This window comes from Limanda limanda, chromosome 7 (genome assembly GCF_963576545.1).
Source record: "Limanda limanda chromosome 7, fLimLim1.1, whole genome shotgun sequence".
NCBI lineage: Eukaryota > Metazoa > Chordata > Actinopteri > Pleuronectiformes > Pleuronectidae > Limanda > Limanda limanda.
Genome location: NC_083642.1, coordinates 7,548,727 through 7,572,926, shown reverse-complemented (window position 1 = coordinate 7,572,926; position 24,200 = coordinate 7,548,727). Strand labels below are relative to the sequence as shown.

The following is a 24,200-nucleotide window of genomic DNA, read 5'->3' as shown; positions in this document are numbered from 1 at the left end:
CACAAGGAGTCCTCTGAAGTGAGTTACATTAAAACAAGTGCAATTTCCAGTGAAGTTACTACACAGGTGCAAGTAATTCACAAGGCATATACAACATACATCACTTCAGCACATGCACCGAGAGAGAGAAACACCCTGAAGAGAGTCCTGCTTCACTCTCTGTCCATCTCATCTTTTTTCATGGCACACTGGGTAAGGGTTCAGTTGTCATGGAAACCCTGGCCTGCTCTGGAGTGCAAAAAGGAAGTCAGCAGGTATCAGAGCACCAGTTTGTCTGCAGCTCGGGGGTGCTACGTGTCACTGAGGCCTGACAGAGGAGTGAGCCACTCTACAGCTACATATGTTGCATCCAGACTGGGACGTTCAGTTTCGTACCACCACATGTTTGTTTACTGAGGCCATGCAAAATCATATAACACCAAGAGCTGAGGAGAAGATCACATCTACAAGTGACACTGAGGTTAAATGGCAGAGTTGCTGCCTTGTTGCACAGAAGGAAGAGATGTGGAGTCCACATGCAGTTGAGGGGGAAAAACACTCAAACCTGACGAGTAAATTGATTTTCTTTGATATAAGTACTGTTAAGAATTCAACATCAAACATATAGTGTTACTGTTCGTTGTCATGTTTTTGGTTCAAACTTTCTTTCTATTGCTTCAATATTTTACATTCCTCTTTAAGAATGGGAAAATATCATTCATAGCTTGCAAGGCAACCACAGATTGAAAAAAAGATAAATACTGATGAATTCTGAATAAGCAGTGCAGTGGTGACGCACAGCCACCAGAGGTCTCCAGGGTACAGAATGAGACACATGAGTGAGATGTGGATTTAACCAGGAATTAGAACAACATTTTAGAAAGAATTCATAAAATTAATGTTACACTGATGAACAAATCCATCATTGTTTGAATCCATGCATGTAACAGATTTATGCATGAATAAAGGAAACTGGCATCCGGCCCCATTGATAAACCATCAGATCGAGGTTTAACATTGGGAAATATCCGTTTTTGTTGTGGGTTAAATAACATACATAAAACACAGCTTGTGAGTATAAGCAGTACCGTAGCTTGTTTAAATGTCACTTTCTTTGATTGATATGGCTTCAACACACCGACGTCAATCTGGTCGTACAAAAACAAAGGCATTGACAAATCTAAATAAATACACACATGTAAAACAACAAACACAGTGAGCTGTAAGTTAATGATGTCTGATCACTAAACATGATCAGTGTGTACAGTGGTAACAACACAAGCAGTCTGACTTGTTTCCTGGCAAGCTACAAAAACACGTTTCAAGAGGGTCAAGTATTCTATCTCTGGCTTTGCTGGTAAAATCCCAAACCTCTCACAGTAGAGAATGAAAACACAGAACCAGTTACAATACTGAAGGTACCGTGCAACCTGCTCTCAGAGCCGAGGGGGGGGGGGGGAGAAGGAAAGGCGGGTCGTCTTTTGAGTGGACGTTCTGCCACCGAGCACCGTTTCACAGGACAAAAAAGAAAAACGATAAACCTTTCACCGCTCGGAGAATAACACAACACTGGGGAATGAGTCGACCTGCTTTCTGAGAACAGAGAACTTGTTAAGTTTGTGTGACCACTGGTGATAAAGCAACACAACACTGTGACACATCCCTCTCCCTCTATGAAATCAGTGTTGTTATGCTTCTGCCTTCTTTTCTTTTTTTTAATTAAATTAAAAAGTGCATTGATTTCCCTACCTATTGAATCACATCTCCAACAACAGGTGATATCTTATTATTAAATTTGTAAAAGAAAAGTAAGCACATGGATCTATTGTATTTAACACTTAAACAGAGGAACTCTACGTCACTTAGCCTAACGTTATGACTATCTGTAAATGTGCCATGTGTAAATTAGCACTGATCACGAAGCATGCTTGACAGTAACTTGTGTATTGTTCTGCAGAAGGAGCGACTGATGACTGTCTGGCAGTGTCAGTGCATGTGAGGAGGTTTTGGCTTGTGCCTGACTCAACAGTTCCGTTACACTATTATTAAAGTGGAGAGGATTAAACCTTGATGATGTTTACTCTTGCATGCTTTGTGACAATCACTGAAACCACACACTGAGTTCACTGTCAACACTATGTGAATGAAACAACCACAATAACTTGGGTTGAGTAACGCAGTGAGGAATATCAACACTGCCAAGTTCAAATATAGTACCAATAATGTACCAATAAGTTAGTCCACTAGCTTCCCCTTTAAGTAGTTGTTACAAGGGCTATTTTTGAATCTCAAGAGAAGCATGATAATAGAATGGGAAGTGATCCAAAGCCTCAACTTTCATTTTCCTCTGAAACATGACTAATGCCCTGACATGTCTTTTCGCGAGTCTTCAAGTTTCCTGACCTACATCCCGATACGTCTGATCTCAGTCAGTCAGCACCGATGGTCGGGGGTCAGAGAGTAAACGCTGGGTCATACTTCCTGACCTCCAGAAGGAGGCGCTCTCTGTCACTGAGGGCCTGGGTGAGGACAGCCTGGGCATCAGAGAGCTGCGACTCCACAGTCTGTCTCTGGAAGCACAGGATGAGTGAATCGGTTAGTTTCAGCTGTAGGTAATGGAGGCGCTGGCTACGTGCTCCACGCCAAGAGGGCGGATATCAGATTCTGACAGACAGCAACAGGTGTCATTACGATACCGTTACACAAACTTGTATAGAGATACTCAACACCTCTGCTGTGTGTATCTTAGAGCTGACCAGTGATCAGTTTAACAGCTGTAATTAAGACTGAAGATATCTGAAACATGAGTGAAAACTAATCTGAATGAGTCAAACTCTGCTGCAGTTTGACAGGACTTTTGAGTTGTTATGAGGAAATTGACATAGTCCTTTTTTCTGTGGCTGAAAAAGAGTTATAAATGGGAAATTTGATAAAAAAAGATAGTTTACCACCTAAAGTGTTTTGAATCCAACTTTGTATATGTTACGTGTGGCCAGGAGGTGGGGCTCTGTGTGAGAATGTGTGTGTGTGTTTGTGCCTCTCCACCTTTCTCTCTCTCTCCACGCAGCCAGTCCTCAGGTGAGACTCATCACCTCGTCAGCTGGAGCTGACTTAAGGAGGCTGTGAATTTCTTTCTCGCTCTCTATTCTTCCATGCAGGTGAACGGGTGAGGAGACCGAGGCTCCGTTTTCCCCCATGCCAGAAGTCCTTTTGAGCTTTTGTTATGTTGGTAGTTGGTTCGGGGGTTCCCGGTAGTCCTGTTTTCGGATAACCTTTTTCTTTCATTTAGGTAGTGGGTTATTTAGGCAGAGTTAGTTCGGGGGTGAACACTGACTTTTTGAGGGAGTAGGTTGGTGAGCGGTCTGTTTTTTTTGTTTTTTTTCCTCTCGCCCTGGTCTGATCAGTGTGGCCAGTCTCGTCATGGCGTTTAGTGCTGAGGAGTTTGTTGCTCATCCGACGATGGAGCAGTTCTGTTCTTGCACTAAAGAGCAGTTAATTTCTCTGGCCAGTTTTCTTAAAGTTACGGTGACTAAGCAGATGAAGAAGCAGGCTATAAAAACTGAGCTGCTGTCTGTGTTGTATAAAGAGGGTCTTTTGAGTGAAGCGGTCATGAAGGGGGTGGAGTCACGGTCAGATGTGGATGAAGCGGCTCGTCTCAGGGGATTGGAGCTGCAGATTGAGTTGCGCCGTCTGGATCTGAGGGAGAAGGAGCTGTTGGGTGAACTGGAGGTGCGGAAGCTGGAGGAAGAGACAAAGAGGCAGGTGCATCTGAAGGAGCTGGAGTTACAGCATGCACCTCCTTCTCCTCCCCCTCCTGCCGCCAGTGGTTTTGATATAGGTAGATGCATCCGTTTCGTTCCGTCTTTTAATGATAAAGATGTTGACAAATATTTCACCCTGTTTGAACGTGTAGCTGAGACCCTGGAGTGGCCTAGGCAGTTTTGGCCGTTGCTTTTACAATGTGTGTTCACGGGAAAGGCCCAGGATGCCTACGCGTCTTTGGAGTCTGGTATGAGCCTGAATTATGATCATGTCAAAGAGGCGGTGCTGAGGGCCTACGAGTTAGTGCCCGAGGCATATCGCCAGAGGTACCGTCGTCTCAAGAAGTTGTATGAGAAGACATACGTGGAGTTTGGCCAGGCGACAGTGACCTATTTGGGCAAAGTGGTTGGTCGGGGCCAAGTCAGGCCGGTGCACTCCAAGGTGGAGGCTATTCTTTCTTTCCCTGTCCCTCGTTCATGGCGGGAATTGCGCCGGTTTCTGGGGATGGCGGGCTACTACCGTAGTTTTTGTAAGAACTTTTCTGCGGTAGCTGCTTCCCTCACTGACTTGTTGAGCCCGAAGGTGTGTTTTCGCTGGACTGAGGGCTGTCAGCGTGCTTTTGACTGTATTAAGGCTTTGTTGACTACGGCCCCAGTCCTGTGTGCCCCTGTGTTTGATCGTCCATTTAAACTGTCTGTTGATGCCAGTGATGCGGGTGCTGGTGCTGTTCTGCTTCAGGAGGGGGGGGACGGGGTTGAACATCCCGTCTCTTACTTCTCCAAGAAGTTCAACAAACACCAGCGCGTGTACTCTACTATTGAGAAGGAGGCGTTGGCCTTGGTCCTGGCGCTGAGCCACTTTGAAGTTTATGTGGGTTCCGCGAGTTCGCCAACTGTTGTGTATACGGACCACAATCCTTTAGTTTTTGTGAATCAGATGCGGAACACTAACCAGAGGTTAATGCGCTGGGCGCTCTTCCTGCAGTCCTTTAACGTGATCATTCGGCATGTGAAGGGGCGGGACAACGTCCTGGCCGACACGTTGTTAGGTCTTGTGAATGTGTTGTTTTTTTTTCCTTCCTCCCTGGTCTTCACGTTTGCCCCCGGCTATTCACAAGCTATGGGTGGGGGTGTTACGTGTGGCCAGGAGGTGGGGCTCTGTGTGAGAATGTGTGTGTTTGTGCCTCTCCACCTTTCTCTCTCTCTCCACGCAGCCAGTCCTCAGGTGAGACTCATCACCTCGTCAGCTGGAGCTGACTTAAGGAGGCTGTGAATTTCTTTCTCGCTCTCTATTCTTCCATGCAGGTGAACGGGTGAGGAGACCGAGGCTCCGGTTTCCCCCATGCCAGAAGTCCTTTTGAGCTTTTGTTATGTTGGTAGTTGGTTCGGGGGTTCCCGGTAGTCCTGTTTTCGGATAACCTTTTTCTTTCATTTAGGTAGTGGGTTATTTAGGCAGACTTAGTTCGGGGGTGAACACTGACTTCGACGGCCGATGGCTGGCTCAGTGTTCCCCTCTCTTTTGTTTGTTTTGGCCGGAAACCTCCAACCCTTTTGGTTTGTTGCCTTTCTAAATATTTGTTTGTTTCAACCAATAAACATTTGTTATTATTTAGTGGCAACAGTTGTTTCTGATTCGTTTATTTGATGTGTTCCGGGCCTCACGAGCCATTTCTTATAGGTCCGTAACAGTATATTACATTTTTTAGATCAATCTTATACAGCTGTATTTAGTTACTTTAGTTTTCTCTTACCTCTCTCGTCTGTAGAACAGCACAGGAAGTGTCTGTGTTGCCTGGACCAGCCACAGGAGCACCTGCTAAGGATTAAATTAAAAAAGAAACCGTGACTATCACTTCCTGTTCATCATTCTGTGACTATGGCAACAAATAATAATACTGTGTCTTCTCTTGCCCACCTTTGAGCCTCATGATGCCATCGTCACTGCGCTGCAGGAGAAGCTGATCCACGATGAAAGTGGCTGGGACAGGTTGAGGGGCGGTGGGATAGTTTCTAGGGCCGTCATCCTAAAAAACAAAAGAACAAAGGATCTTGGTAATTCACCAATTTACAGATTCAAGTCCATTTACTTCTAAATACCAGGACCGGCCACTTAGCAAGGTCATTCTGTTTACAACAAACAACGAATCAATTTCTTGAGGTTGTTCAGTTCAGTGGAGAAAAACATCTTGACATCCAATCGTGTCAAACATCTCCCACCAACATCCGACTTTGCTTTTCCCCAAATCCAAACATTATGAGGAACCAACCTTCATGGTGATGGTGATGTTGCTCATGTGTAACTTCATCGGTTGGCCATCGACACTGAATTCGTCTTCCAGGAAAGGCCCGATGTTAGCCACTGTAGAGGCTAACAGCTCAGCGTGGCAGTCCTGCACTCTCACGTCCAGGAAGCCCAGAGACTCGGCCAGGGAAGAGTGCCGGGCTGCAGACGGACCCATTTCTGCTCGCATGCGCACCACTGGAGACCCACCTCGCCCATTCTGGTTCTGGACTGGTCCACCTGGAGCTGCAGAAACAAAAGGAGAAGATACATATGAGTGAAAACTTTACACTGCAACCAGGCTAGAAAATATATAGCAATGTAGAAACCATGTTTTGATTCGAAGGCATTTATACAACAGAAGAAAAAGAGGGATTATAAGGTTTGAGTTTATACTACTCAACTCAGCAGTGGTGTCGATCCTTCAACCGGTCATGATTTGTTTGTTTGAAATTGCAGAACATTTCAAGTAAACTTAAATTAGACTTCTGGAAGTCGATTGATCATATTTCTTAATCCCTTTATCCCAAGTTTATCCAAAACACTAATCTACATTTAAGCTTTTTCAGAATGTGATAGCACATGTAAAATATGGAGTGTTGTTTAGGACTCATAGCAAAGACGAACAGGAAATGTCAGTGTGTCCACAATAACCAGTTTACCTTGTACGAGCCCAGTCAGCACGTCGGACACCTTGATGGTTCCCATCTGCACAGGGCTCAGATTCTGGGCTTCCACAGCCACAACTTGGTTTTCTCCCTTTACTTCCATGGTACATGCTGCTCCACTCAGGATCAGTAACAACACCGAAGACTGTAACCACAGCACAATGAAATCACACTTTAAATGATTTGAATTATTCTTTGAGATATTATTTGTTCAGACACATAACGGAGCTCCAATGTTAAACAATCAACCAATCTTTTGTTTGTATAGAACTTTATATCAGAAGAGTAACCCACCATGTCCTCAGACACGTCCTCAATACTTTGGGACAGGGAGCTGCTGAGGTCAGCTGATGACCCCCCCTCTGTCCCCGGGGCGGGGCTTCCCCGGCTGCCTAGTGCAGTGTTGTTGGGACGCATGGACTCCACGCCTGACTCTGGAAACAAAATATAAAGCTGCAGTAGGTGTCGCCTGAGGTATTCAGAGAATTTGTTATGGAAACTTTCAAGTACCTGAGTCCATGAGAATAACAAAACCGTCGCTGACGTCACTATCCACATGATTCTCATCAGGTAGGCTGCCCTCCAAGATAGCACTATCGAAGGAATGCTGGGAAGGAGACTGCTTCATCGGTTGGTGACGCAGGCCGGCAGCCAGCGAGGGGGAGGACTCCTCTGAACGCTGGACCTGTTCCCTATGAAAACACAGTCGTTAAGGGACAGCCGGTGAAAGCAGGTAGTGCACAGCAGGGGTCCAGGCACACAAACAATCATATTGTTTTCACCAACAGCCCAGCAGGGGAGCACTGGCACTTACTTTGGACTGAACAGTTTGCTCATCCCCGAGCCACGACTCAGAAGGCTAAATGCATCTTTTGTTATTGAAAACGCTCCCTTTGTCAGGTCCAGCGAGGCACTGATGGCATCTTTAGTCGCATCCTTGGTCACGTTAATGGCGCTTGACAGCTCTCCCTCCAGGCTGAAGCTGGACGGCACGCGGGACAGGGCAGGGGAGTGTCCAGGTGACAGGGGGTGTGAGAGGACAGCATTGTCCACTTGTGTTGACAAACCGTCCTGCTCCGGCCCCTCCTCCACAGCCTCACACGCCTCCTCCACGTGTTCATCCTGATCCAACTCAGAGGAGATGCCGTTTTCCATCCCACCGTCCTCCGGGACCAGCTCTGCCGAGTGATGAGTCGGGGAAATATCAGAGTCTGTCATGCTGTCTGTCTCTGGAGTGTGGGGGACCTCTTCCTCTGGCTCTGAGCTGACCGGTGGCAGCAGGAGACCGAGTTCTGCCGAGTCCACCAGAAGGGCGACGCAAACAGAAGCAGGGTTGTTTGTCTTCTGGCCACGAGCCTGTTTAACATCTCGCAGGTCCCGGCCCAGCTCGGCCCCCAACCGAGCCATGGAATCCTTCATTCTCAGCAGTGCTACATACTGGTAGTGGTTGAGCCACAATTTCACTGGAGTGTTGGTGTGAACCAGGAAGTGGATAGAGGCAAGCGAAGCCTCTTCCTGTGCTGCAGGAGGCTGGTGGTCTCTGCTGGGAGTGGAGGAGGAAGACGACAAAGCGCTTTTCAAGGCAGCGGGCTGACACATCCACACGGACACGGCGAAGGGCTCGACAAAGGGCTGGGTCCGGCCTTTGGGGAATCGCCGAGCTCCATCGAAACCCAGGGTTACACGGGACAGACTGAGGGACCAGACGTCCTGGGATCGTAGCTGCTTTCCATCCAGAGGTTGAGGCTCTGTCTCCTGGGAGAGATGGAGGAGGGAGGAGGGGATGGGATGGAAGGCACTAGGGTCTCTGGGGTAAGAGCAAGGTGACGTGGGTTGGAAGAAAGAGCAGCTGGAAAACTTGTCATAGATGGTGTGGAGGTCAGCTCTGGAGCCATGGGGGCAGAGGCGAGTGTTGCTGAGCGCCATCTGGGGAACGGTAATGCATAGAGACTGTGGACGCTCTGGATGGTCCAGTATGGAGGAATCCAAGGGAATGATCAACTATAAAAAAAAACATCAAACAAAATCAATTACATTACTTTTAAAAGGTGAACAATTAATGATACAAAATCACTGCAAACCGTTGTGTATTCACCTTAAGCTGAGCTGCATCCATGCGGACGTCTACATGCTCCTCAGCCTTGCTACTGTCTTGCAGATGGTAGAAAGCTTTGACCTGGTCCAGCGTGTGCAGCAGACCCCTGGAGAACAGATTGATCCACAGCACACTGGCCGGGTCCACACACAGCTGCAGGCCGTTTAACTGGGCATACAGGTTCGAGGTGGGCACTGGAAGAAAGGAAGAAGGCAGGAGTAGTTGATGGGGGGAGAATTTTTTTTATCATCAATTATAAGTAACACAAAGTAAACAAAAAAATGCCTTAACATATCCAAGAGAAATATGTTGGTGGTGACTAAACCTTCTGTCGTGTGAATGTAGCAAAGCAGAAGCCCACAATAACAATAAACTAAAAGAAAAGTTGGTACCCGAGAGACTTGGGTTGTCAGGAAAGTAGTACTCAGTGAACTGCAGATGAATTGCTGGTACGCTGTCTGGCAAACGCAGAGTTTTACGGTTACAGGACAATAAAGACTGGGTCTTCTTGTTCTGACGGCCCCTTGTAGACACCTGGAGGCGGAGGATAGACACAGTTTTAGATACAATAAATGAATAAATCAACAATAGTAAACATTTGCTGCACAGAACAGAGCTAAAACACCTGAGTCTGCATATCAGGGACTTCCTGTCCACACATAGATAATTTACATAGAGAAAGTGTCTCTTGTTCTAACAAATGAGGAAGTACAAGTGTTTTTAACTGAAAAAAAACCCAGAGAGTGTTCTCGTTCTTTTGTGATAAAAGAAAGTGTGAAATGCAAAATGTGCCAGAGAGTGTAATTTGAATAGAACGGGGGTTTCTCCATCTCGGATAAAAGACGATACAGCAGGTGAAGTGACATTTATAGTGTTATTGTGTTCTCACTGAGAATACAGTAGTAATTTTGCTGAAAACATCAGGAATGTCATATTGAAATCTGTGGTCTTTAGGAAAGCAACACCAAGAAGCAGCCTTTACTTACATGGGTAATTTGATGCAAAATATTTACACATCATTCCATTAATATGTCAAATCAGCTCCTGTTCAAACAAACTGAATGGCTGTTCTGCAAAGTCTGTCATGCAGATGCCTCCGAGGCTGATAATCTGACACTGTCTATTCCAATTTGAATCAAGTGCAAGCGATGATCACACTGTAGCACATGAGAATTTTAGCTGGAGTAGACTGTCCCTCTCTTTCCATCTTATAAATGTCTAAGGCAACTGTGTGACGTGATTTTATTTTATTTTTGAATGGAGACTCATATCTGCAGTATATTTAGTGTTATTGTCACAGAACTATTTCCAACATCCACTCGTGTAATCTATGCTGGCATCATTGTAGTCCACAGTGGGGACCTGGTGGTCACATCTGAGGATATAATTTTCTAAGTTAATTCTTTAAGATATGATTCTACATGAGCTGCTGCTCTGTGCTCGGTGGTATGATCCACAGCAGATAACCACCTTTTAATTGGAGAGTAAAGCTTCTGTCAGAGCAGATAAATCAAATCAGCGGATGATAAAAGCTTGCCTGGTGAATGTCCACGTCATCCACCCTGACCACCACGCAGCTGGATCGCAGCCTCTTCAGAGATGAGCCGGTCGGAGCAGTGTTCCTGGAGGTCGTCTGTTCTTTCTCAGACTGTCCATCTAATGCGTTTACACAGGAGAGGAAACACTTCAAATAACTCGCTTCCGCACAAGCACAACAGAAAAAACAAATTTTTTACAGATGTGGATTTTTGCCTCATCATAAGAATGTTATTCTTATTGAACCATATGTAGGTTTGTATGTCGTAGTGCTACCATCACCCCTGTGCACCACTTCTCAAAGATGTTGTGATGTTAACAGCATCTCAGTTGTTTTTCTGGCATTTGACTGTAGCTACGAAGATTCTAAATAATCACGATTTTGAGTCCACTTCCTTTACAATCACATCACTCAATCTTCATCAGCAGATGGAGTTTGCTCAGTTGCCATGGAGATGTACTTGTTGATAAATGGGGTGTCATAGCAATTTGCAATTAGTGATTCAGAAGATTAGCCATGGCAACAGATCCATCTCCAACCAAACTTTTATAAAGTGGATTTAAGTTTGAACTGTAATAAAACCATTATTTCATTGTATCGGTTTTTCTTTTGGAAAATTCAAACCTGTACATTCATTCCTACCTTGGCCTGGCTTTGCAGGACCGTCCTTGGTTGGCCGGGGCCCCTCGGTGTGTGGCCCTGGGATCCCGGAGGCCTCAACTCTCTTGTGGTACTCCTGCAGAAGTTTCCCAGCCCACTGGGCTTGAGCCTCCATGGCTCCACTGTGACGCTCCCAGTGTCGACACCCATCAGCTGGATTAGAGAAATATCAAAAAGCAAATATGATTCAGCAATCTGCAATTATGACTTGCTCTAGTCTGCAAATTGTTAAACTCAAAATATATGAAATATAAACAAACCAAAATGGCAATTAAGGGCTAAAATATGGAAAGTCATGCTAAACCTAAATGAGGTCTTTAACTTTATTTAAATTAAACAGATCACTTGATGCAAGTCTACAACCCAGTAAAATGTGGAAAAGCAATAATATTTTCAAACCCATTACCCAAACATCTGCAGATACAGAATAAGAACTGTGTTGTTTGATACAGTTTCCTATTTTCATATTCGAAAGCCTGTTATATATATAAAAAAAAAAAAGCTTTTTTAAAACTTTGTTTAATTGACCATAAGGGCTTGGAGGCTGTTCTACATTCTACACTTCAGGAATTCCACAAAGACTAATGGCACTGGGCACACTCTCTCAGGCCATTAGTCTGCTTGAATGGTAATCCTCCTAACAGCCACTCTTAACTGGACGCTGTGGTTTGCGGTCGGACAAGTGCAAAGCCTCAGGGTGAGCGGCAGTTGAATTATGGTCGCAGTCATCACACTCACCAGGTCTGTGGATGGGATAGTAATCAAAACCCAGCTTCCTGAAGGTCAGCTGCATCGCACCCTGCAAACCCGGAGGAGGCTCATCTGTGCAAAATCACATTACAGACGTTAAAAACACCATCACATTAAATACTTAGAAATTAACTCAAATTTAAGGGTTATTCTGAGAGTACGAACTTGGCTTTACAACCATACAGAGCAGCAGAAATCTACTGGAGTTACAAGAGAATTTACGCATTTTGATGCTTTTAGCACATGGTGAGTTCTTCCCAACAAACCTTCATCCATTGAAGAACTATCATTGCATATGTGTAAGTCCAAGCGGGATATGAAGGTGTGGTACGAAGACTCCTTTACATCGTAGAGATCAAAGTATTGACTCATGTTGTTGGGGGTGCCGGTCGGAGCAGGGGGGGGCTCCGTCCACAAGCTGTGGAGGCCAGGAGATGGAGGAGACGTCTGAACCACAGAGGGAAGGAAAACATCTCAATATAATCAACCAAGAAAATTAGGAAAAAATTTCTCACAACACAAATTCTCTTCTACAGAAAGCTCAGTGTCAGAGTCTTTCTCAGTGTCCCTTGTAAGAGGAAACTGAATGAATGCATAACTGCAAACCAATCTGGAGTCTGACGTTGTATCGGTGGATGCACTGAGTTTGTTTTATTTATAGTAACAACTTTATTTTTATATTATGCATAAACAAGATCAAAATCAGCTGAAAGTGCTGATGCAAGGCTTTAACACAGTGATTTTCTTCATGTGTGGAGAGTAACTTTTTATTAACAAAGACATCAAAATGAGTTGATATAATAACACTTTAAATAAATGTTTTTGTTTTGTTACTGTATTATAATTATATTTATGTAACAATTCTAAATGAATATAGTGGAACTTCTTTTATTTTAAGAAACCTTCTACTGTAACTGTAATATTTGTAAATTTATTTAAATTGTTTGTTTTGTTTTTGTTGTCTGTGTCACTTTTCTTGCATTCGTGTTCCTGGCAGCTTTAAACTTAAATCAACGTTTGTCTGAAAACATTAATTTCATTGTCAAACATCAAATCAATTGCAATGTATGACTGAATCAAGCTTAGATGTTTTAATCCTGACATTGGCCAAGATTATCCTTTAAAACACATGAAGAATGTAGTTTAAACTTCTCAACGTATATTGTTCGTTAACCAATCAAGGAGGCGGTACCTGCAGGGATTCGGCGGTCATGCTCTTCCTCTGCTGGGCCGACTTCTCCATGGCCTCACTCAGAGATTTGGCGTAATGAATGATCGCTTTGAGTTGAGAGTCGGTCAGCACCCACAGCAGGTCGTCCAAAATGAAGAGCAGCTTGGACGCCAACACGTTACAGTCCTTTATCTGGAGAGAACAATGAAGAATTCACAAGTTGGGACAAATCATTTGTAATTGAGATGAATTTACACATGTGATATCTAACCATCCCATGAATAGTAGAAACACAGTCGTACTTTGCGTTTTAGAGCGATGCGAATGCGACCCTGGTTGGTGATGAGACGCAACGGCGTGCTGCCGAGGTCCTGGTCATCGCTCTCAATGGCGTCCGCCTCAATTCGGAGACTCTGCCAGTTGATTTCTTTGAATGTCAAAACCTAATGGAAACAAATCAAATCAAAATTGAAAACGATCAAAACATAAAAGCACAAATTTCCAACATTTATATGGAGTTATTGCTACTGGTGTGGTAAGGGTAAGATCTGTTTTTAGACAAACAGAGGAATAAAAAGCAATTCCCTCTAAGTGGATTATAAGATCTCATTCTGAAAGGTTGCTCATCTCAACATCGTCCCTTCAGATAATAAGGACCAAGCAGGGCAGATGTGTTTTCTGTGGTAGAAGATTGCCCGAGTGGGTTAGTGAAAGTGTACCTCTCCTCTCTTTGGGTCGGTGACGCGGGTGTAGCGGAGGTCACTGTGCTGCCATTTGGGGTTGAGGCTGTTGCCTTGGAGCTGCCAGAGCTCAAAGGAGGCGTGGAAGGCCTGAGCCTGCACCTTGATGGTGATGGAGTTGATTCTAACTGACATGCCCTCCACCACTTTCTCTGCGAAGCCGTACTCGCTGTGAAAGCACAATATAAAGATGAGCGAAGGCACATTTCACCGTGTTACATGACATGTAGATGTGGTTCAGGATTCATCGTCTGATACGCAGACTGACCTCTGTCCTGCTGTGATAGCGATAGGAGAGGGGCCGTTGGGGGGGCGAGGCTCTTCACACGTCCTCATCTCCACCTCGACCTTATCCAAGAACTGCACGAGAGAGGAAACCAAAACACGGCGTACCATTGAGATAGGGTACGTAGAGATGGCCTAATATTTACCGATGATAAGCAGCCTAGTGTGCAGAATATCTGTAAAGGGCACTGCTGGAGTCAGGCCAGAGTTTTCTTATTTTGGATTAAAACACAGGGGAGGCTTCGTGTTGAAGAAATGTAGAGGAATTCTGCAGAGGGACAAAAATAGAACTGTTCTTTACCAGGCAGATAGGGCTTGTTTTCAACTTGGTCCATTGTATCTGAAAAGAAAGGACAGCAGGGTCAAGAGCGTCAGTCACGAACACTTGCTACAGCATTCTGCACTGTTTGTCATTCACCGGGCACAAGGCCACAGTGACACTCAAGCTCCCACAACATGAAGCAGGGAAAACAACAATAACCTTCATTTCTGTCAAACTGCCTGTGCTGCTGTTTGTTCAGCAAGCACAGGCCCAACACAGGAAATTAGAGACATAGTGTCTGATTTTATGATTAGAAAAAAGGAAAAAAGGAAAAGGTTATTAATGTCCCTAATGTTTGGGATCAAACAAGGTTAACAAATATTTTAAAATGAGTTTTTAGGACATGACATTTTTAAATAGGAAATTGACCGACCCATTAACTGGAATTACCACATGGCAGTTGTATGCCTCAGTTCACCAAATACAGTAACTTTCCCCTCTACTACTGAGTTATGTTGCTGAATAAGTGTCTGTGCAGAACATTATGATCTCACAGTGAATGTGACCTGTGACCCTTTGGATATAATATATCATTATAATGTCCTTTTACACATTAGTCCGATTTGTGTTCCTAATAGGTGCATTCAATCCTGAGTTATGGTCACATAAATAAAGGAGGATCAGCAAAACCGGAAAACATAATGCGTTGTGCCACGGCTGTTGCCAGCTAAGAGGCATTGCAATCCACTAAACAGTCTTTATCTCTGGGAGCCTCACAACAAAAGAGTGTTTGTATAAACTAGTATCACAGTTCAAGTTTCAAATTAAAGCTTTTTTAAAGAGAAAGCCTGAGGCATTTCTAAACAAATAGTAAAAGACAAACATGAATTTGTGAAGGAGATGCTTTTAAACAGGAGTCACTCTGTTGACTGGTGGCAACACCACAAACCTCAATATTGGGTTGAGCTGAAATAACTGCATTATGGTTGTATGTCTCCACCAACCAATCAAGTTACACTGCACATTTAAATCTTTCCAGACTCCTAAAATGGATGTTGAGACTTTTAGTGTCTGAGGTCACAGCGACCTTGACTTTTGACCACCAATTCCTATCAGTCATCCCTGAGTTTGTGCCAGAAGTCATAAAATTCTCTCTGGTAATTCCTGATGAAACACGTTCACAAAACATCCAGTTGAACCTTTGAGCTTAATTTGAAGAAATTCCCTCAACGCTCAAAAGGCAAAAAGGTGTTTTAGGAAATCACAGAGACCCTCATCCTTGCGTCCAAGCGAATTCCTGAGATATTGTCTTTTCAAGAGTGAGTGGGACAGACAGATGGACGGATATAAAACCTCCAGGTACAACTGTCACTGGTGTGGAGACAGATAAAAATGTATGCTATAAAAGAAAGCTATAAAAATAGCTTTGGGTTTATTTAGTCAATAAAATACAGTACAGCAGCAAACATAAAACAAACAAAGATACAAACATACACACACACACACATACATATGTAATACATATGTGTAATAATATTGGACATACTACTTTAAAAGCTACTTTTAAATGTCATGTTTGGGGATCATTTGAGAGCACAGAGCAGCTCCTTACAGCTCAATGTACAGCAGCAGCCAGTATATCTCAGGATCACTTTAGCCTCTGGCCTGTTGTGTCCCTCTGAATCACGACATGAAGCCTCTCCATTATCAACAAGCAGCGCTGGTCTGGGAGATCACATCGTCCTCTCTGCAGCGCCTCCAGCCATTGTGCCACTGCCACTGCTTATTTGCTCAGTGACTCTACACGCTTTCAAAAGCACCTCTTTGGCGTTAATAAACAGGAAACCCTTGATTAGTATGAGAATCAACAAGGAGACAAGAGTTACATTTACATAATTGGTGCAGCATTTCTGCAGCAGCCCTGGTGTTTCAATAGAAAAGGGAGAAAGCTTCACTTATCAGACCAGCCTCACAATCAGGTTTGACTGGTCAGGAACGTACCCTGATGGCGGCTTTGTTGCAGAAGACCCGTGTGACCGCCAGCCAGGTGGGCAGGTCCAGCATGTTCTGCAGAACCTCCTCATCGAGTTCAAGGTTGGACAGCTGCCCCTCCCCCTTCAACGTGCTCAGGTTGATCTTGTCCGGGGACAGATTCTTGGTGAACCTGAGGAAAAGAACCAGATAAATATGTTAAAGCTAATTGTATTAGAGGAGAGAACACACAGGCTGGATCTGGAGTGGTTCAGTGTAACTTCTATCAGGGAAACACCAGCAGACGTCACTGATGACCTAGAAGACACAAATGAATTATGCAGCTTGACTTAGATGAAGCAGTGCATCTGAATGAGTCATCCTGAGAAACCGTGGCAATCTCCTTTACTCGAGTAAAACCCATAAAGCTGCATACCTCAACTAGGTTAAGAAGGCTAACATAGGGAGCTCCACCACCTTACGACCCAACACAGGGGGAATATAGGAGCAATGGGAGCTAATTCATTTGTCACGTATATTTAATTTTGCTTTCATAACATGATCGAAAACTGTCCTGACATATCCATGTGACATTTTGGAAATCCACAGAGAAATGCTGCTGAAAAAGCCACAGAATAAGCTTGAAGACGTGAAAATAGAGTGAACTTTATTAACGCTGTTTGTCCCAACTCCTCGCTGCACCTGATAAACCTGACAAGCTGGTCAAAAGCTACTCTGCACAAGAATAACAGCTCAACACAACCTGATCCACTGCTTTCCTAAAACTAACGTTTCACATTAACTCCCACACTCGAGATAAAAACGCACGCTGACCATACATAACAGCTGTGACTCAACCGTACGACAACAACTAACAAGTGCCAGATCGGCAGATAAGAGTGTAAAGAAGTGATTTGTGTGGCGTGCATGATTAAGAACTAAACATTAGAACAAAGACTAGTGTTTCTATTATTTCTTAAATGGGCTAATTGCTGAGATTAACATGGTTTAAGAAAGGAGGAAATTCCACAGCCTCTTTAGGTAAAAAAAGAAACCATTGTGATAGTATCCTGCCAAAGCACAAATGTTTAGTTTAATGATTGCAATATAAAACAATTAACACAAAAGGATCAGCCTTTAAGTGTCGATTCAGTGTAAACCCAACAACCCTCAGCAGCTCACTGTGTGTAAATATAACGCTCCATCTGTATGTTTAGGACAAAACATACAGTGGGTGTGTACTTTATGACCGCCCATTAACGGAGATGCTGTGTCCTATCTCTGATTTCACACTCAAGATCAACTTTAGCCTTTACCCCGTCCAGCCGGGCTACCAGGGGCCTTTTAAACACATTTCACCCAAATTACATTAGTTCACTGTGAGCTGTGCTAAACTGAGAGCAACAGAAAAAAACACATTCTGCCTAAATAAAAGCTAAAAAAGGGAAAAGATCCAACTGTGAAGGAGGATATCAGACAACATTTAGGCTAAAAACATGATGTAAATTACCTCTTTTTGATTAGTATATGAATATCGGGCTTACAGACACTTGGATGACACCACAGGAGAAGTATGGAGGCATTTTATATCTATTAATTGTTGTCTTTTTACATTTGAAGAACTGCTCACCATTTGGCTACAACTCTGTTTACCCCTGAGCCTCCACAAGTATTTCTGTAGATGAGTGAATTTTCATTTTGGGGGTGAACTACACCTTTAATGTGTCAGACAGACATGGGAGGTTGAGAATGACTGCTATTCAGGTGTAGATATTGAATAGTCATAATGTAAGATATATAAGAAGACAGTTGGGTAAAGGCAGAGGAATCCTAGGGCTCATTTAATCTAATATATCAGCTTTCTATAGCACATTTAACGCAGAATACAGACGCTTTATTATATTATTATCTTATTTAATGTGTCCCCAGACAGACATGGGGGGTGAGAATGAACGCTATTCAGGTGTAGATATTGAATAATCATAATATAAGATATACAAGTAGACAGTTGGGTAAAGGCAGAGGAAGCATTGGGCTCATTTAATCTGATACAGCAGCTTTCCAAAGCACATTTTAACGCAGAATACAGACGTTTTATTCGTATAATTATCTTATTGTTAACCAGACACACAGACAGACAGTTGGTAAAGTGATGATGTGCTGAGAGGACAGTCTGTCTTCACTGTCCCTGTCCACCCTCCTCTGGTTCCTCTTGGCAGCTTCACAGTTTGTGAATCGGTGCAAATGACAAACACACAGTTATCTGAGTTTTAGTCACTGACGTTGGAACATAGACTGTATATTTAGACCGATTTAGACCTATCCTGGACCCAGCCGAGCTAACAGGCTAACAACCAGACGAGCCGGACACTTACCGGGACAAATGTTTCAAGATTTGCTTCTTGATGATTCCAGCCATCTCTCCTCGGGTCCGTGTCCCTGCTGAGCAGCGGATCTCCCGGTTAAATAAACACGAAGCAGCCGGTGGCAGCCTCCATTCAGAGCAAGGAGCTAACTGTGAGCATCTTCTGCTAACTGCTGCTGCTGCTGTTGCACAGCTACACTGCTACACACCGGACTCACACAAACACATGCACACATGCACAAAAAAAACACACACACACATTCTCTCTCTCTCTTTCTGTCTCTCTCTCACACACACACAAAACTACAGCAACATAATGCTGCCATCTGCTGGGTGTTCAGGGAAGGAGTGTTTGGGTGATACAAAATAATAACAACAATAATATAAAGTTTAACTATGTATAAAAATATAAAGCAATATGGTTTATTAATTGTACAATAGACACAATTACTTCTACTTTTTAAAAACGTGTTTACAAACACAACGTTGCATTTGAAACCATATGAAGTGTGCTGTGGGCATTGGGCAGATACAGTTGTTAGCCTGGGTGGCCATGTGTTTTTTTTACAGTAGCCCAGACTGGACAAACTAAATACCTTTTGAGTTTTAAATAACAACTGAAGGCGACCATAGATTCTCCTTCAGCTGCAATATGCACCTTCACCACTAGATGTCACTACATTCTACACACTGAGCCTTTAAGGAAAGGAAAAGCTAATTTATTTATCAAGTACCTTTTCATACACGGATATAACATTTTTTTTAAACACAGACACAACAGAACAATTTAAAAATACGAAAGCGCAGATAACAACAATTTTCAAGTAAAATTAAGGAATGACACAAATAAAATAGAAAGAGCTCAGAATCAGAATCAGAAGGTATTTACTGCCAAGTAGGTTTACACCTACCTGGAATTTGCTCTGGTTGTTGGTGCATACAATGAACATAAAAACATAAAAACAGAATATATATACAACACAAAACAAAAACGGAAAAAAAACAACATATAAAATAAAATGATAAACAAGATCAAATATATAAAAAGAATTGTTGTTTCATCCAGAAAAAACAATGGAAGATTGTAAACAGTGGTCCCTCAACAAGACAGCCGCTTTGTTCAGGAGGGAATTAACTCTACTGTTTGTCTGCACCTGTGTATAGAAACCACTGGGATTTTGAATGTGCTCAGACTTTTGTCTTTTTTCACTTTACTGACGTTATAGAAGACAGCACTGAATCCACTCTGAGCCATTTCCTCCTTCAAGTCTTCTCCTCGAGCCACACTGGAGCCTAAATATGGAACAAAATTAGTTCACTAGTATTGGTATGTATAGGCTATGGTATTTGTTATAACATTGTTTGATAGAGAGAAAAGAAAAATATCCAATATCACCTTCCATTTTAAAAATCCTTTTTTGAAACTTTAGCAGTATTCCTTTCAGTCCGTTGTAGTTCTCGATTTGAAAGGCATAGTCCTCTGCTGGTTTTGAAGCAATGGCTGTGAATTTTTCTAACGAGACGTCTTTGACCTGAAATCAGAATGCAGTTTGATATTATGACCCACGTCTAAGTCTGAGGTCGTAAAGAGAAACAGCACAGGCTGAGAGGCTGAGCTCTAACATGATTGTTACACTACCATTTAAAGAGAAAACACTTAAACTTTGCTGGTCAAACATTTCAGTTCTTTTCTGAGAAGTGCAATTGTGCATCTCAGTAGGAGTTCCATGAGCTGAATGTCTGTCTGTATGTGGAATGCATATCCTGTGAACCCGAATTTTTACATGCAATGCGTTCAATATGAAAAAAAATGGGATAAACAGGTGCCCTCAGTCTGTTTACCAGATTCAACATGTATTCTTCTAAGTCTTACAGTCCAATTCCTTTTAATAAACATCAGCAGCAGTCAAAACCGCCACCAGATAATTTTGATGACCTGAGGCAAACATTCATAGCAGTACCATTCGCAGAATCTCTTCCTTTTTAGGAGTTTGTCCCTAGAGTTAAAGGACAATGTTGGTTTTGTTGCTGCAATGCCTCATAACAAGCTAAACTGCAGCACTTTTGGTTTTACAAATTGTGAACTTGGGTCTGAAGATGGATTGCTTAACAGACCTCTGTAATAGTGGACATGCAATGCATGAAATTATAACTGCAGGCCTTTTTTTAAAGCCTAATGCAAATGTCCCAGGTTACCAAGGGACCTGTCGCAGACAAATTCAAATTCAGGCAGGATTTTCTTTTTTGGCACAAAGAACACTAAAAGTCTCCTCTATGAGATCTCCATTCTTTCTTCGGGAATAAGTGGGAAAAGTCAAAATTAAAGATATATCCCATATTACCCAAATTCACCCTATATATCTCATCTCATCTCATCTCCTCGTCATCCGCTTATCCGGGGTCGGGTCGCGGGGGGAGCAGCTCAAGCAGGGGGCCCCAGACTTCCCTTTCCCGGGCCACATTGACCAGCTCTGACGGGGGGATCCCGAGGGGTTCCCAGGCCAGTGTTGAGATATAATCTCTCCACCTAGTCCTGGGTCTTCCCCGAGGTCTCCTCCCCACTGGACGTGCCTGAAACACCTCCCAAGGGAGGCGCCCAGTGGGCATCCTTACCAGATGCCCGAACCACCTCAGCTGACTCCTTTCTAAGTAAAGGAGCAGCGGCTCTAATCCGAGTCCCTCACGGATGACTGAGCTTCTCACCCTATCTCTAAGGGAGACGCCAGCCACCCTTCTGAGAAAACTCATCTCGGCCGCTTGTACCCGCGATCTCGTCCTTTCGGTCATCACCCAGCCCTCATGACCATAGGTGAGGATAGGAACGAAGATCGACAGGTAGATCGAGAGCTTTGCCTTGCGGCTCAGCTCTCTTTTCGTTACAACGGTGCGGTAAAGCGAACGCAATACCGCCCCCGCTGCTCCGATTCTCCGGCCAATCTCACGCTCCATAGTACCCTCACTCGCGAACAAGACCCCGAGGTACTTGAACTCCTTCACTTGGGCTAAGGACTCATTTCCTACCCGGAGTAAGCAATCCATCGGTTTCCTGCTAAGAGTCATGGCCTCAGATTTAGCGGTGCTGATCCTCATCCCAGCCGCTTCACACTCGGCCGCCAGCCGATCCAGTGAGTGCTGAAGGTCAAAAGCCGATGATCCAATGAGGACCACATCATCCGCAAAAAGCAGTGACGAGATCCTCAGACCACCGAACTGCAACCCCTCCCCACCACGACTACGCCTCGATATCCTGTCCATGTATATCACAAACAGGATTGGTGACAAGGCGCAGCCCTGGCGGAGACCAGCACCCACTGAGAACGAAACTGACTGGCTGCCGAGGACCCGAACACAGCTCTCGCTTTGGGAGTACAGGGATTGGATGGCCCTGAGGAGAGACCCCCTTACCCCATACTCCCGCAGCACCTCCCACAGTTTCTCCCGGGGGACCCGGTCATACGCCTTCTCCAGATCCACAAAACACAAGTGGACCGGATGGGCATACTCCCAGGCCCCCTCCAGGATCCTTGCGAGAGTGAAGAGCTGGTCCGTAGTTCCACGTCCGGGGCGAAAACCGCATTGTTCCTCTTCAATCTGAGGTTCGACGATCGGCCGAACCCTCCTTTCCAGCACCTTGGAGTAGACTTTACCAGGGAGGCTGAGAAGTGTGATACCCCGATAATTGGTACACACTCTCTGGTCCCCCTTTTTGAACAGGGGAAACACCACCCCGGTTTGCCACTCCTTTGGCACTGTACCCGACTCCCACGCGATGTTGAATAGGCGTGTCAACCATGACAGCCCCTCAACACCCAGACCCTTTAGCATTTCTGGCTGGATCTCATCAATCCCTGGGGCTTTGCCACTGCGGAGATGTTTGACTACCTCAGTGACCTCCACCAGGGAAATTGACGACGAAACACCATCAACCTCGAGCTCTGCCTCCAACATAGAGGGCGTGTTATTCGGATTCAGGAGTTCCTCAAAGTGTTCCTTCCAACGTCCGACGACCTCCTCAGTTGAGGTCAACAGAGTCCCATCCTTACTGTACACAGCTTGGATGGTTCCCCGTTTCCCCCTCCTGAGGTGCCGGATAGTCTTCCAGAAACACTTTGGTGCCGACCGAAAGTCCTTCTCCATGACCTCTCCGAACTTCTCCCACACCCGCTGCTTAGCCTCCGACACGGCAGCAGCTGCAGCCCTTCGGGCCTGTCGGTACCCTGCAACCGAGTCAGGAGTCCTCCAGGATATCATATCCCGGAAGGCCTCCTTCTTCAATCGGATGGCTTCCCTGACCACCGGTGTCCACCACGGTGTCCGAGGGTTACCGCCCCTTGAGGAACCTAAGACCCTGAGGCCACAGCTAGCCGCCGCAGCTTCAGCAATGGAGGCTTTGAACACCGCCCACTCCGGCTCAATGTCCCCAACCTCCACAGGAATGCCAGAAAAACTCCGCCGGAGGTGTGAGTTGAAGATACCTAGGACGGGGGCCTCCTCCAGACGTTCCCAGTTCACCCGCACTGCTCGTTTGGGCTTACCAGGTCTATCCGGAAATTTCCCCCGTTCCCTGATCCAACTCACAACAAGATGGTGGTCGGTTGACAGTTCCGCCCCTCTCTTTACCCGAGTGTCCAAAACATGCGGCCTCAGCTCAGATGACACGATCACAAAATCGATCATTGATCTTCGGCCTAGGGTACTCTGGTACCAGGTACACTTATGAGCACCCTTATGTTCGAACATGGTGTTTGTTATGGATAATCCATGACTCGCACAGAAGTCCAAAAACAAACGACCGCTCGTGTTCAGATTAGGGAGGCCGTTCCTCCCCACCACGCCTCTCCAGGTATCTCCATCGTTGCCCACGTGGGCGTTGAAGTCACCCAGCAGAACTACGGAGTCCCCTACTGGAGCCCCATGCAGGACTCCATTCAGGGTCTCCAAGAAGGCCGAGTACTCTGAGCTGCTGTTTGGTGCATACGCACAAACAACAGTCAGAGTTTTCCCCCTTACAACCCTTAGGCGCAGGGAGGCGACCCTCTCGTCTACCGGGGTAAACTCCAACACCGCGGCGCTCAGCCGGGGATTTATGAGTATCCCCACACCCGCCCGGCGCCTCACGCCCTTGGCAACTCCGGAGAAGAATAGAGTCCAACCCTTATCCAGGAGTACGGTACCAGAGCCGAGACTGTGCGTGGAGGTAAGCCCCACCAGATCTAACTGGTAGCGCTCCACCTCCCTCACAAGCTCCGGTTCCTTTCCCCACAGCGAGGTGACGTTCCACGTCCCCAGAGCCAGCTTCTGCCGCCCGGGTCTGGTCCGTCGAGACCCCTGACCTTCGCTGCCACCCATGTGGCTGCGCACCCGACCCCAACGGGTCTTCCCACAGGTGGTGGGCCCATGAGATGAAGAGAGGGGGGTGCCACGTAGTTTTTTCGGGCTGTGCCCGACCGGGCTCCGTGGCAAACCCGGCCACCAGGCGCTCGCCATCGAGCCCTCCGTCTGGGCCTAGCTCCAGACGGGGGCCCTGGGCTTCCTCCGGGCTGGGTCCCATCTCCTCTTGTATCGATATATATATATATATACAGTACATAAACCACACACTTGAACAGTAGCTCAGCAGTATGAACACAGGACGAGAGAACAAGTGGACAAGTAATATAGATAAGAAAGCATAA

The 24,200-nt window shown here is 45.1% G+C and overlaps 1 protein-coding gene across 1 annotated transcript; it reads right to left on the bottom strand.

Moving 5' to 3' along the window:
* Positions 1-1,476: 1,476 nt before the first annotated feature.
* Positions 1,477-18,705, bottom strand: bltp3a (bridge-like lipid transfer protein family member 3A). The gene is made up of 21 exons (XM_061075056.1): positions 18,536-18,705; positions 16,191-16,353; positions 14,229-14,267; positions 13,911-14,002; positions 13,622-13,811; positions 13,205-13,345; positions 12,924-13,094; positions 11,998-12,178; positions 11,720-11,803; positions 10,964-11,134; positions 10,322-10,440; positions 9,177-9,318; positions 8,785-8,978; positions 7,504-8,690; positions 7,200-7,381; positions 6,984-7,123; positions 6,684-6,834; positions 6,008-6,267; positions 5,637-5,764; positions 3,900-3,930; positions 1,477-2,549 (listed from the first exon to the last, which is right to left on the bottom strand). The coding sequence occupies exons 1-21, from the start codon at positions 18,577-18,579 to the stop codon at positions 2,433-2,435; spliced, it is 3,927 nt and encodes a 1,308-aa protein (XP_060931039.1). The 5' UTR covers positions 18,580-18,705; the 3' UTR covers positions 1,477-2,432.
* Positions 18,706-24,200: the final 5,495 nt, after the last annotated feature.